Here is a 14,498-nt window from a genome sequence, read left to right on the forward strand (position 1 = left end):
GGACATATTTGCAAACTGAGCCAAAAAGAACAGTGGAATAATGGTGCTTTGTATATAGCCATGTACTATATTTTTCTGCTACTACTTGGAGGTTCAAAACGTTCAGGTGATGGGTAAAAGAGTATGAACCAACTTCAAAGTTCTATTGACATCATTTCCTTACTTACAAATCACACGTGAGTTAATTCAGATTTCAGAAATAATCTGAAGAATAGACTGAATTTCAGTGTCCAGTTTAAGCTTTTATTTCCTCCATCAAAATTTCCCTGATCCCCTTGGCTAGAAATGACATTCCTACTTCTGAACACTAAAGTACTTTATACTTGTCTTATAGCTCTTATGTTTTCCACCCCATGCATACTTATCGAGGTGTATGTCTTATTCTTTTACAGGGTTGCAATCTTTTCCAGCTAATTTCTGATTTTATCTGTGTATGCTCTATAGCACTTCAAATGGCATCCTGCATATAACAGGTGTTTGAAAATATTTGATGAATGAATGAATGAGTGAATGAATGATGAGCAAATTAAATATAGTAGAGAAATGAGAGGCAGATAGTAAATAAAAAAGAGACTAGATGAAAATCATGCACCTTCCTACTTTTTGTTTTCTGTTTCAGTATTATTTTGGTAAAGGCATGAAAGAATCCAAAATTTAAGTTTTTAAGATTTCTTTGATATCTGTATATCATAATAAAAACCAGACTTTGATGATTTGATAATTTAAAATATTTTTATTTTGCATAAAGTGCAGCTGGACAAGAACCGTTAGATTCAGTGCATGTTCTTTTCATTTGTTTTTTTTTTTTTTTTTTTTTTTTTTTTTTGCTGTACGCGGGCCTCTCACTGCTGTGGCCTCTCCCGTTGCGGAGCACAGACTCCGGACGCGCAGGCCCGGCAGCCATGGCCCACGGGCCCGGCCGCTCCGCGGCATGCGGGATCCTCCCGGACCGGGGCACAAACCCGCGTCCCCTGCGTCGGCAGGCGGACTCTCAACCACTGCGCCACCAGGGAAGCCCTTCATTTGTTTTTAAAGCTATTATTCATTTGTTTTATTGTATTAGCAAAAGAAACTGTTCATTTTTTATCTTTTGAGCTGTATTTCAAATACTTTCAAGTTACTCATTTTATAGATTGGCCTTGTCAGAAAAAGAGAACTACATAAAAGTTTTAATTCCATAGATTATTTAACCTTTAAGTTGCTGATTCAAGTGAATTGTACATTTTCTTTGACCTTTTTCTTTTGGGATATATTCATTTTCATTGACTTGTAAGAGTTCTTTACATAGTAGAGGAAACTACAAAATTGTTTTTATAGGTCAAAAACAGTTGAATATCCACAACTTCATATGATTCAACTTAAATCATATATTTATGTTGGTTGCCAAGGTTTTCCCAGTTTGTTCTTTTTACTGTAATGTATTTTTAAAGCATAGAACAAGTTTAAAATTTTTTTGTGGTTTAACTTAGAGATCCTTTGCTTTGTCCTCTATTGCTTTATTGCAGCAAAAATTCTTTCCATCCCAAGGGCAGATAAATATTTTTGTAGTTTCATATTTTTTAATTTAACTTTTAAAATCCATCTGGAATTTTGTTTGAATGTGTTGTTAAGGCCAGGATCTGTTTACTGAGTGAAGAAACAATTACCCTCAGATTCTTGAGCTAACTCTATTGTTTAATTTCATGCCCCATTGCTAAAATCACAAAATTATTGTGTGTCCTAGCAATATAACATCTTTGACCTTGAGTCCTCATAAAATACATTATTCTGGTTCCTTGGTTTAGCTGATGTATTTCAAGGACCAGAGTAATCTAGAGACCTTCATTTTGAAAGTGTTTAAGGATGTAAGTAAGTAATAAGGCACACAATACTTGATTTACTTGATGGCTTCTCCTAACATAAAATTCTATCACTCAGAAAATTTTACACATTAACTCACATGGACAATATTGTTTTAAAAATGTTCTTTATGTAGAAAGATTAAAAAAATCTTGATTGTGTTCTTCTTTTATACTTAAATTGGACTTTATACTTAAGTTGGGCTTAACTTTAGGAACGATATATATATTTATATATATATATATTTAAAAATTTTCCTTTGCATTTAAGATACCGAGTGATGACATTACTTATATATTAAGTAGTGGTCTAGACCTGTGTCAAAGTACTTTTTCCATCATAGATGTTTTAGACAGAAATTTCACTGATTTATTCTAAAATTTTTAGAGCTTGTGTTAGTGTTCCTGTGGAATAAAACATGCAATGTTAAATGAATTCAGCTATTCTAAATTTCTGTTATTTGATCTAAATTGTAGGTAATGGCTCTAATACCATTGATAAGAAAAAAGTAAATTGCTTAAGTTTTGGAATTTAGTGTTAAGACATTCTGGTGATGCTTGTTAAGCTCTTTGAGTGGGTAAAGACCCTGGCTTCTCCCTTTTCTGTTTGGACATCTCAAAACACCAGTAAAGATTTTTTTCTTTTTGAGACGCTGAAGAAATATGTGTATACACTACTATTCAAACTCTCTCTATCTGAACTCAACAACTTAATAGGTTCAGATAAATTTTTAGATAAATCCCTGTATCTAAATTGTTGCTATTTGCCATCTAAAACAGTGAGATGAAACTGATTCTGTAATAAGCTGTCCAGTTCAAAGACCAAATAAATTTGGATAGTGAGGTATATTTGTAATGTCTCATGCTAGGTTTCCTTTATAATGGATCACTCAAAGGGGGAAGATAAAATGGAAATACACTTTTGGATTCAAAGAACTGATGATCACCACATTGTCTGAGAAGCTCTGCCTTTTAGTTTCCTAGCGTTTCCTTAGGACTTACTGTGTTCTCAGACTTTAGTAGGTCTGGGTGGAATGGGGAACAGACTACAGTCACAACTAACTCAATAGGGACAGAGGTTTGCCCTCTTGAAATGGGCTTGTCAGAGCTGGAAGTTGGGATTTCCATGGCCACTAAGTGGCTTCAGTTGCCTGCAAGGAAAGGGTCAGGCCCAGAGATACTACAGGGGTGAAAACATTTTATTTTAGGAAAATAATTTCATTTGGGAATATTTATTTTCTGAGCTGTTTTGATGGAACCAGTTTGTTAAACTTAAAGACCTTTGAGGATCATCTCGTTTCACCCTCTCATTTTAGACATAAAGCATTTAGGAAGACTTCTCCAAGTTGACTCAGCTACATAGAGCAGAGTCAGAGCTAGAACCCAAGTCCCCTTTTTAGTTTTTAGCTAGTTTTTTAGCTATCAAATCAGTGATAACAATCTATTTTTTATTTTTCTGAAGTCACATTACAGAATTATGTATATATCCTGGAGAAAGTATGTACAGGAATATTGTGTTAAAGGCAGGTGGCGAAGTGGTTGCTGGTGGCCACCTTATGGGAAGGATTGAGCAATGGTAGTATTTACTGTCAATCAAGTTGAGCTTTTAGATTAATGAGCTGACCACTTGCCATGACCCAAAGTTGGGGAGTTTTAAAAATTCTTATTTGTTGTGAATGAGTCCTAGACTCATATACCTTAACTCCTTTTCTTCAGATAAATAGCAACACTTCTTTTCAAGTTCTTTTCTCTCTCAAGTTTTCTGTTGTTTTTGACTAATATTTAACCTTTAGAAAAGTGTTGGAAAACTTGTTTTTTGTTTTTTTTTTAAATCACATACCAATAGAAAACACAACAAACAAATCTAAAACAAATTCATTTTATATCAGTTCAAAATGACTTATGGCAATATTGAATTTTTTTCCCTCTGGGCAAGGTAGGGAGGAAGCCAATAGTGTTCATCTCAACTACTTTTTATAGCAAGTTCAGGGAAATGTACAACTTTTATTTTTAAGCATTTATGCTAAGGTTATCTATAATTTATATATTATGGCTATTTCTAGAGAATAACAGAGATGAGGGAGCCTAAGAGGGAAGGAAGAGTGAAAGGATGGGGAGGAAAAGAGATAATCAGGATGAGAAGAGTGATGGAGAAAGAGCTACTAAATGAGAAAATGGGATACTTCTATCTAAGAGTGAAGGGAAAGAGAGAACAGACCAGAGAGCTACTTGAATAGGAGTGTGTGTGAAGGAAGCCATGGTGAGTGGACCTGGGGAGGGAGGGGAAGCATGTCCTAAGGGTAGAGAGAAGGAAAAGGAAAAGAGCAGTGGGCACATTTCTCTTCAAGGCCTCATAGGGCTTCCTCCACTGGATTGTCCCATCTTCCCTCCTGTGCCTCAGCCCTAGTCTTCAGCCAGCCAGGAGCCTAGCTCTTGATCCATTGTAGCTCCTACGTGTTGTTCACTGCTTATTATGAATCTGCCAAGTGGGAGGTGCAGTGAGGATTGAATGATACAAGTAAGACCTTGAAAAGCTCTTAGAGCATGAGTTGCCACATAGTTATGTCCCCAAAAGTGGAAGCTTTAATAATAATTGTTATATTTCTGTAAATATAAATCATGTTTGAAACATTTAAATTGAGTCCTTGATGTAAAACTTTAGAAATAGATACGTTATATAGTCATTTTCTTAATGGTATGTTGAAGCTGAATCGAATGAAAATCTAGTTGGTCTAGATTAAATCTAAATCCACCAAAAATTTTAATTATGTCTCATTTTCTCTTCCTTTTTGTAGTGATTTAAAGGGAGTGATAGTCACTCTGAGTGATGATGGTCACTTGCAGTGTTCATACCTGGGGACAGACCCTTCTTTGTTCCAAGCTCCAAAAGTTGAATCTAGAGAACTAAACTATGATGAACTTGATGTAGAATTGAAAGAACTTCAGAAAATCATCAAAGATGTTAACAAATCACAAGGTATTTCGTTTGCAGCTTTTTATTATTTGATTTTAGTATTCATTGTAAAATTTATATTATTTTGTATATGGATAATGTTTTGTACATATTAGTTGATTTTCTCCCCCAGGCTTAATTAAACTCATTTTTGTAAAAACAGCATTGCTCTTTAACACACTAGTCTTTGTGCTTAATTTGTATTTTATAGCTTCTGAAAAATATGTCCTATTTAAGGTAATACTTTTGTTAGTGTGTTTCAGGGACAGTGCTGAGTTTTTTTCTTTAAACTCTAAGAAAGGAACATGTATTTCTTTGGATAGTGGTTTTAGACCTTTAGAATTACATTAAGGTTTAGAGTGACCATTTATTAACTTCTAATATCCCTGAAAAAAATTTAGTTGCTTATTTTAAAAGAAACCAAAGCAGTATGTGAATTACTACTTTGTTACTAAAAATGTTGTCATTTGCAGCCTAGTGATATAATTTATGTTTGTAGTTAATTAGTGATCCAAATGGAGTGTAGCCTGTGGCATGCTGATTTCTAATGACTCAGAGGCTGATGATATTTTCAGTTCTTGAGTTTTGTATAACTCAATATTATCTTACTTTGGGATTCACAGGGGTATAATTTTACTGTAAATTAAAAGGAGAAACAAAACAGCAATCCTGCAGTTTGAGTTGGACATGTGAAAAGCATTACTTTAAGTTCCCTTCTCAGGGTCAGGTAAAAGTATTTTTTTAATGAGAAAAAATATGGACTATTTTCACTTAAAAGAAATGTTAAAACAAGCAGGAATAATAAAAGAAGCAGAGCATCAAAAGCCAACCAAAACAACAGAGCCAATCTTAATCCTGGTCCAATCACTTTCCTAGATTTATGTATTTTTGAGCCCATATTACCAAGAGACATTCAGAGGAATTTAGAAAATATATTAAAAATATTAATATTAAAATAAAATTATTATGCTTTGGTTTTACACATTCTCTTAGAAAGTTTTGAAAATAAACAAGTGAAACTTAGGTCTTTTAAGTACCTCCAATTATTAAAAACCCATTTGTTGTCAGGACCCTCATGTCAAATAGAGAATAGTTAAAACTGGATGTGTCATATTGCATATTTTTTTCCATGTTTGATACTAGTGTTTTGGGATTAATGGAATAGAAGTCTCATTTTGTCACTTAAAAATGTAATTGGAGAAGAGTGGCATACATATGAAACATGAAATTTCCAGAGTTGGTTAAATAAGTTTAATGTGGCTTTTCACTACAAATTTTGTGTCTTGAGATTTTGGCCTTTCCATAAACAGTGTGCTAACGATATTTTGATTAACACTTGATTATGTAAAACATTTCTCAGGTAAATCCCTTACAGCTAAAAGTTATTTTTTGGTGGCCATAGTGATGCCCTTGGGTGAGAAGGGTTAGGCTGTTTTGCTTGTCATTACCCTGATTCTTCTGTGTATCTTAAAATAAGTGCTAATTAAGCTAGGGATGTACCCACAGATGAGTGCAAAGTTTATTATTTACATAACCTCAAAGTTAATATTTGAAGTTCTCTGTCCCTTTTTTGCCACCATCATTTGGTTTTATTCGAACAAAAGAAACCGAGACTCTTAAAAAAGAGAGACTTTTAACATATTTTATTTCTAGATATGGAAAAAATTTAGTATTCTCTACACTTATAAAATTGTGGTATATTTGTTCATTAAAATGCCTGTAATCGGGCTTCCCTGGTGGCGCAGTGGTTGACGGTCTGCTTGCCGGTGCAGGGGACACAGGTTTGTGCCCCGGGCCGGGAAGATCCCACATGCCGCGGAGCAGCTAGGCCCGTGAGCCATGGCCGCTGAGCCTGCGCGTCCGGAGCCTGTTCTCCGCAACGGGAGAGGCCGCAGCAGTGAGAGGCCCACGTACCGCAAAAAAAAAACCCCAAAACCTGTAATTATATAAAAGCACCAAATCATTTCATTACAGAAGATTATGAGAAGTTAAAACTCTGAACTTTTTGATGACCTCATTATTCATTTAAATGCCACCTATTTTAATACAGTGACTTTAACTTGCCAAAAAGAAGTTCACAGTCTTGTGGGTTATGTTCAGCACTTTAAAGCTTGTTTTATTTCTTCAAAGCAAGAATTGCAGCAAAATGTAAAGCCAATTTAAAGAGTATATTTTGTTTTACACATGGTATATATTATCTACTGTAATAAAAGTATTTTTGAAGCTGATTTTATGTGTGTAAGTTATATGAGGGATGTATGTTGTAAGCATGAAATTATAGTAATAATTTCTGTATGGCTTATGGATTTTGAAGCTTTTCATACTCAACTCATTAGTGAGAATCCTGCCTTGCATTTCTGTTACTAGTAGTCAACAACATCTATCAGTAGGCACTTTCAAAAACAGAGTTTCCTTATGATTGATTTAGACAGTTGATATGTTCTTTACTTGGGATGGATATGAAGGAAAGGGTACAATACTGAGATAGACTCCCACACAGCATACTTGTGTCTTCAGGAAGGGAAAGAGAGCAGTAAGACATGGGCGTATAAATGAAAGTCTTCACCCATTTGAAATATGTCTAGGATAACTAAGTTGCTTCTACCATTGAGTAGTAGAAACATTTGTACTTGGTAACCTTGTTGGAAGATGTGCTATTCGGGTTTATGTCTGGCTGCATATAACAGAATGCCAAATAGGGTGGCTTAAATAAGGCACAGGTTTAGTTCTTTCTCATGGAAAAGAAGTCCAGTAATGGGCAGTCCAGGGTTGATTTGGCAGTTCCAAAGTCATCAGGGACTCTGATTCCTTCTCACCCAGGGTCTTCTGTTGGTCTAGGATGGCTTCTGGAACTCCTGCCCTCACATCTGCAGCTGAGTCAGCCCACTTAACGATCTTTCCTGGAAGCCACATCCTGAACAGCTTCCACTTACATCTGACTGGCCATTCCAAGCTGCAAAAGAGCCTGGGAAATTTAGCATTTTGGTTGAGCACTTTGTTACTTAGGATAAAATTGGACTCTTCTTTAGTAAAGAAGAACTGAAGAATCTTTACTGGGTGGGCAACAAGCAGCCTTTTATACTCTCACTAAGTTGTGGAAATTCTTATTCCAAACAGTGTAATATTGGTGGGAATGCCTGGTGGCAATTGTAGGTGGTTCTTCTCTTTGTGAGACAGCTGATTCATGTGACCTCATCCAGGTGCTTTCTATATTTTCAGTCAGCCATCCTCAGTGTGGGGGGATGTTTCCTCTCAGGGTCACAGGGTGATTTTAGCAGTTCCAGGCATTATGTGCAAGTATGATTTCCAGGGAAGAAGAGAGATATTTCTCCCAAGTATCCCCATTTATTAGGGAGGACTAGCTTTCCCAGAAGCATGTACCAGCATGCCGACTCCCACCTTTCCTCACCTCACATCTGCCAGGATTAGGCTCCATGATCACGACTAAAACAACAAAAGGTCAGGGGAGAAATCATCATGATGGGATTTGACCAATTCAATAACTTTGAGATGAGGTGAATGCCTCAACAGAATTAGTGTTCTGCCACAAAGAAGGAGGAGAGAAGAATGGATGTTAGGGGGACAGCCAATAATCTGCCATATATATATATGTATATATATACACATATGTATGTGCATTATTTATGTTTCTTATTTATTTAGGATCTCTATAACTTGTTCTTAATACCTCATTATACACTATAAACATTTTTTAAATTGTGAAATTTTCAATTGTAAAGAGAAAATGAATATGGTTGAAATAATTCAGACAGTACTGAAAGCATAAACCCCAGGTCTTAGTTCCACTAGATTATTTAAAGGTAACCTTTATTAAAAGTTTTTGTGTATTCTTTGAGAAAATTTTCCTGTTTATATAATTGTTTTTATACAAATACATGTGTATTAGAGACATTGTACTACATCTTGCTTTTTTAAAATCAATAGCATATCTAGGATTTCTTTTCATGTCAGTATATAAAGATGGACAGCACTCTAATTTAGAGTTTTGGGTTTTGGACCATTGCACAGTATTGATATACCATAATTTAGTTAACTATTTCTCTATTAATAGAAATATAATTTAGATTTAGGCTGCTTTGTTTTTAATAATTACTAGCAACAGAGAAACTCCTTGGGCATGTCTATGAGTATTGGGTAAATGTTTGGGAGTAGAATTGTTAAGTCACAGGGTATATGAATTTTACATTTTTTTGGTGAATTTTACATTTTGATAATTATAGCCAGTTTACCTTCAAAAGAGTTGTACTCTTTTTGGCTTCTACCAGTAGCTAAGGATAGGGAATTGAAATTCCTGACACTGGTCAGTCAATGGGTCACATCTTAGCTAATACCTTTGGAAAAAGAGACAGTTTTTCTTTCTAGTAATGTAGAAGGGAAAGAATTAGCATAAAGCTTCTCATTCTGTAATGCCTCAGTTTTTTTTCAACTCGTGAGTATATTTTTGATATATGGTATAGATAAACCTTAAAACAACTATATACAGCAAGTTTTACTTTATGAGTAAATACATTTTTTTCTCTTAAAATTACAGGTGTATGGCCTATGACCGAGAGAGAAGATGACCTGAAAGTCTCTGCCGTGGTTTCTCCTAACTTTGATTCAGTTTCTGTAGGTGTATTTGCAGACTTTCAAAGGGTTTGTGATAGTGGCGGACTCTGATAAATTGGGATCAAAATGTATTGGTTTAAATTCTGGGCCTCCAAATAGAAAATTTAGGAAAGATAAGTTTTAGGCTTTGTTACTTATAGAAAAAAACATTTCTGAGTTCTTTGTGTAATAAGAAGTTCCTTAGGCAGGATTTCTGTCTTAAAAAAGGGGGAGGGAAGGGAAATGGTCAAAGAGGTTCTCACCATTACTCTGAATCTACCTACTTTTTTAAAAAAACTTTTTCAGTACTGAGTATTGAGATAATCCTAATCCAGATAAACAATACTGACCCCACTAGATTTTTGTTGAAGGTTCAATGAGATAATGTTTATGAAAGGCATAGCTCAGGGTTTGGTAATTTATAGTCTTTAATACATTATGGTGGTTGTGGTGGGGAAGTAGTTTAAGAATAGAGCTGGGCCAGGAATTATTTTTTCTCTCATTTCTATCTGTGTGACCCAGGGCAAGGTATTCAGTTTTCTTAGTCTCAGTGTTCTCATCTGTAAAATGGGAATAGTAATAGAATGCACTTTGTTGAATTATGGTAATTAACTAACAAATCATTATAATAATAAAATTACATTTTAATTCTTTTAAAATGATCATCACGATCATCACCACCACAACCACCACCACCACCACCTGCATTCTACTTGTCTCCTTCAGTGTCATATCCTTAGTGCCAGTCACATAATGGGTGTTCAGTATATATTCGCTCTATAAATGAATTAATAAAGCTGAGAAACAAGAAAGGAGGACTGTCCTTGGTTACGTTACCCCATCTCTTTGTTTAGTCTTCTGTACGCACTTGTTAGATTATGGTTGGTTTTCTCTCACTGCCTGCAGTTTGGGCAAAATATATTAAATTTATCTATATCTGTACCAAAGTTGATCAATTTAGGAAAGTGATTGAATTCACTGTTTTTTACTCTGTATGGAATTTATGTCATATAATTTTTGGTTAGGAAATGACTTTGATATTTACCTATCACAGCATAATATAGTAAGTAGTTCCATAAGCTTTTCAAAGATTAATCTTAGTATAAACAGCCAACCCAAGTTGTGATAAACACTAACATTGCCATAGTATAGTAAGTTGGGTATACGTAAAGAAAGTAGGACTATATATGAAAGAAACATTCACCCAGCTGAGTCACATAGTAGAGGTACTGTTTAAACATTGGATATTCAACACACACCATTTCTCACTCTACCTGAAGGGTGTAGTCTGAGTGGAACATTTTTGCTTAGTTAGCTGACAAATGTACACACATTTTCTTGCCTTGGAAATGATTCTTTTTTTCCTTTGGGCAACTTATATAATTTTTTCTAGGTTCTCTTAAACATAGGCTATTTGGATTGAAATTCCCTTTCTGTTCTTTAGCAACTTTTGATCTTTCTGAGGAAAGGCCTTATGTAATAGCACTGTATTGTAATATATATTTCCCTATCAGTAACCTGGAGTGGTTTTTTCTCTTAACTAGATGTCTCTTTTCAGCTTCATTTCCCCTTCTTACTATTTCTTTCCTTCTTAAGAGATTCTTGAGAGTATCATATTCATCCCATTGGAAAACATCAGTCCAACGATTTAGGTGGCTGTGATGCTATGTTGTCTTTGTAGAGCTACTTCTCTCTGGCTGTAATTTCATGTTTCCAAAGGACTTTTGTCCCTGAAATATCTAGGTGTTAAATATGGATTGAAAAGAGCAGGAAACAGGAGATGTTGGTTTCTCTTCCAGAACTGCCGACAGCTAAATGTAAAACATTTCCTGGATTTTAGGTAATACTAGAGCAAAAAGCCTGGCTTAATATTTTATTTTCAATCATTGTTATGAAAGCACACATCCAAAAAATAATATAATTAGCGTTAGAATGGGGGATTTTATAGAAGAGATAAACATCGCTATCCTCTCTTCTTGACTGAGAAGTTGGATCAAAGTTCATATATAGTTTCCTATGGAATCATAAATAGAATATGAATCTCCCAACTCTTAATTATGCTGATGGCCATTACATCATAGTGATCCCCACTGCTTAGAAGTGATTTAATTTTTCTTAGTAAAATAATTCCAAATAGGTTAACAAAGTACAATGGATTTATTCATTGTTGGACAGAGACTTCATGATCTTAATTGTTCCCTCAGGAATTCATGTGGGTATTATTAGAAAATATGTTACGCTTTGATCTTATTCTATTATAGAGTGACCATATTTTCCTCTCAACCTACCACTCTAAAACAAAGTTATAAATTCTAAGGAAATGTTTGCTCTATTATATTATATTCTGAATTCTTTAAGAGATAGGACCAGGTAACCAAGGCTGATGCTTAAAGAGTAAAAGAGTTTATGATATGCGCTAGGAAAAAAAAATACACTCCTACTTTTGTTTTATTTTCTAGATGTAAGGCCACTGAATCTTTATATCATTAGTTACATGTCTTAGATATCAATACATATTATTAATCAGAATAAAACATACCTTTGGCAAGCTAAAAATACAAGGACCTAAAAGAATGGTGTACTGTTTATATAGAAAATATACAGAAGTCTTCTTTTCTATAATATAAAGAATGAGTAAATTAGTTTCAGTTTTTAAGGACATTTGGCAATAGAGTAGTTTGATAGTAAAATATGTGAACTTTTCTTCCCTTTTTGGAGTCGTGGGTTTTTAAATATTAGCTTGTGACTTTCCCAGTGAAGCCATCCAAAAAGCCACACTGACTCTTTTAGTCTGCCATCAGAGTGATAAATCCTTTATAGTTTTTTTTGGTGGTGAGAAGTATGTATCACACCTACTGTGTTTACTCATTGATGTGCAGTATTGAAACTATTCTTTCCTTCTCTTCTCAATTCTGTGTTTACAGCAATCTACTGATGTTGAAGTGGGAGCTGACCTTGTCCCTTCAGTCACAGTGAAGGTATTGTACATAGTTCTAGACTGTAATGTGCAAACAATATCACACATTTCATCACATCTGCCACTTGTCACCCTATAAGTAGCTTATGGAAATGTAAAACAAACACTTGGTGGGCAGAAGAACTAATAGACATTTACCAGAGAGAACATCAAAATGGCCAACAGACACATGAAAAGATGCTCAACATCACTGATGGTCAGGGACATGTGCATCAAAACCACATGAGATATCACCTCACACCTTAGAATGGCTGTCATAAAGAAGACAAGAGACAACAGGTGCTGGTGAGGATGTGGTGAAAAGGGAGCCCTTAAATATTGTTGGTGGGAATGTAAGTTGATCCAACCACTTTGGAGATCAATTGGAGGTTCCTCAAAAAATTAAAAAAAAAATCTGTATGACCCAGCAACTCCACTTCTGGCTATAAACCAAAGGAAATGAAAATAGTATTTCCCACGAGAGATATACACTCTCATGTTTATCGCAGTATTATTCACAAAATAGCCACGATGTGGAAACAACCCAAATGCCTATCGATGGATGAATGGATAAAAAAAGATATGGTACATATACACAATGGAATATTATTCAACTATGAGAAGGAAGGATATCCTTCCATTTGCAACAACATGGTTGGATCTTGAGCACGTTATGCTAAGTAAGATAAGTCAGACAGAGAAAAACAAGTCCTGTATGATATCACTTATATGTGGGAATCTAAAAAAGTTAAGCCTGTAAAAAACAGAGGGTAAAATGGTGCTTACCAGGGGATTGGGGGTGGTTAAGAGTGATGATGTTTAAGGGCACAAACTTGTAATGAGTAGTAAATAAGCCATAGAGATCTAATGCACCGTATAATGAATATAGATAATATTGTACTATAATTATGTAATGTGATAAATATCACTGCCTAGGCAATCATATTGCAATATATAAATGTATCAAAGTAACATGCTGTACACGTTAAATGTACACAATGTTACACATTAAATTTATTCAATTAAACAAAAGATTTCTTGGTTAAAAAGTTAAGAAAAAGAAAAACCCAAACAGTTGACATTTGTAAGTTTTCCTCAGCCTTGAGTAGTAAATAGATAGCCTTTATTGTTTACTACAAATATAAAACTAGTAATTGCATTTATAGCAATATGTATATAACAAAAAATTGTTATGACTTATTCCTACCATTAATTAAATGTGTAGTGTGATTAAGGGTCTTTTTTCTAGAAACAAAATTAGTATTTAAATATACTAAAGGAATTGTGTCATCACATTCATAGTAGACCAAGCAGTTGATTGTATTATCATATATATATTGGGGAATCATATGAATGTTAATAATATCTTTCTTCTATGTATGATTATGTGTGTGTTTGAAAAGAATTTCCACCCATCTATCTGCCATAGTATTAACTTTAAATGGATGTATTTATGGCAAGAAAATATTAAATGAAGAAGCCACAAAATAGAGTAGTGACAAATTGATAGTCCCCAAAAAATAGAATATGAAGGATGTGGTTTTGGTTAAGATTTTTAGTCCTGCCATTGTAGAATTTTAGAACTAGAACTCAAATGTAGAACCCTCTTAAGGCATTTAGATTAAAGTGTGGTAATAAGTCAGCACATTATTAAGCTGAAAATATTTATCACTGCCCAGACTTTGGAGCCAGGGAAAGTTGTGGATCTTGGCGATTTGCTAAGTCAAAACTTGGACAGGGCTTTATATTTTCTTAGATTATGGGTTGCTGTCCTTGGAGGAGTTTGACAGGGCACCAGGCTTTACCAATTGTGTTCGCTTATACTAGACCCAGCGGGTGGCCCAAGTGTGGGGATCTTTGGTAGAATTTGAAGGGAGCCGAATCTTATAACAGTTTCCTAAGCTAATTTTTTTGGATTCTTGCCACTGGTAGCAAGGGTGGTCTTTTCCCAGTCTCCATTCCCCCTGTCCAATCAAAGGCTCTATCCCATTAATACTTCTGAGTCTGGAAAAGCATTAGTGGCAAGAAATCAATCATTTAAGAAAAAAAAACCAACAACCCTGTAACGTTCCAGCAATGATCTATAGACTTCTGTGTAGGGAAATCTCTTTTATATCTATCTACTGATACTGTTCTGACACAT

The 14,498-nt window shown here is 34.7% G+C and overlaps 1 protein-coding gene across 7 annotated transcripts in view; it reads left to right on the forward strand.

Annotated features, from left to right (window-relative positions):
• The window catches only part of BBS9 (Bardet-Biedl syndrome 9), a 439,924-nt gene that overhangs the window by 170,066 nt on the left and 255,360 nt on the right, over positions 1-14,498 (forward strand). For all 7 annotated transcript variants that reach the window (XM_073809810.1, XM_073809813.1, XM_073809807.1 and 4 more), the window contains 3 exons: positions 4,634-4,815; positions 9,344-9,420; positions 12,324-12,377. In XM_073809810.1, the coding sequence (XP_073665911.1) occupies positions 4,634-4,815; positions 9,344-9,420; positions 12,324-12,377 (313 nt within the window). The remainder of the gene's footprint in view (positions 1-4,633; positions 4,816-9,343; positions 9,421-12,323; positions 12,378-14,498) is intronic.

This window comes from Tursiops truncatus, chromosome 9 (assembly GCF_011762595.2).
Source record: "Tursiops truncatus isolate mTurTru1 chromosome 9, mTurTru1.mat.Y, whole genome shotgun sequence".
Classification (NCBI taxonomy): domain Eukaryota; kingdom Metazoa; phylum Chordata; class Mammalia; order Artiodactyla; family Delphinidae; genus Tursiops; species Tursiops truncatus.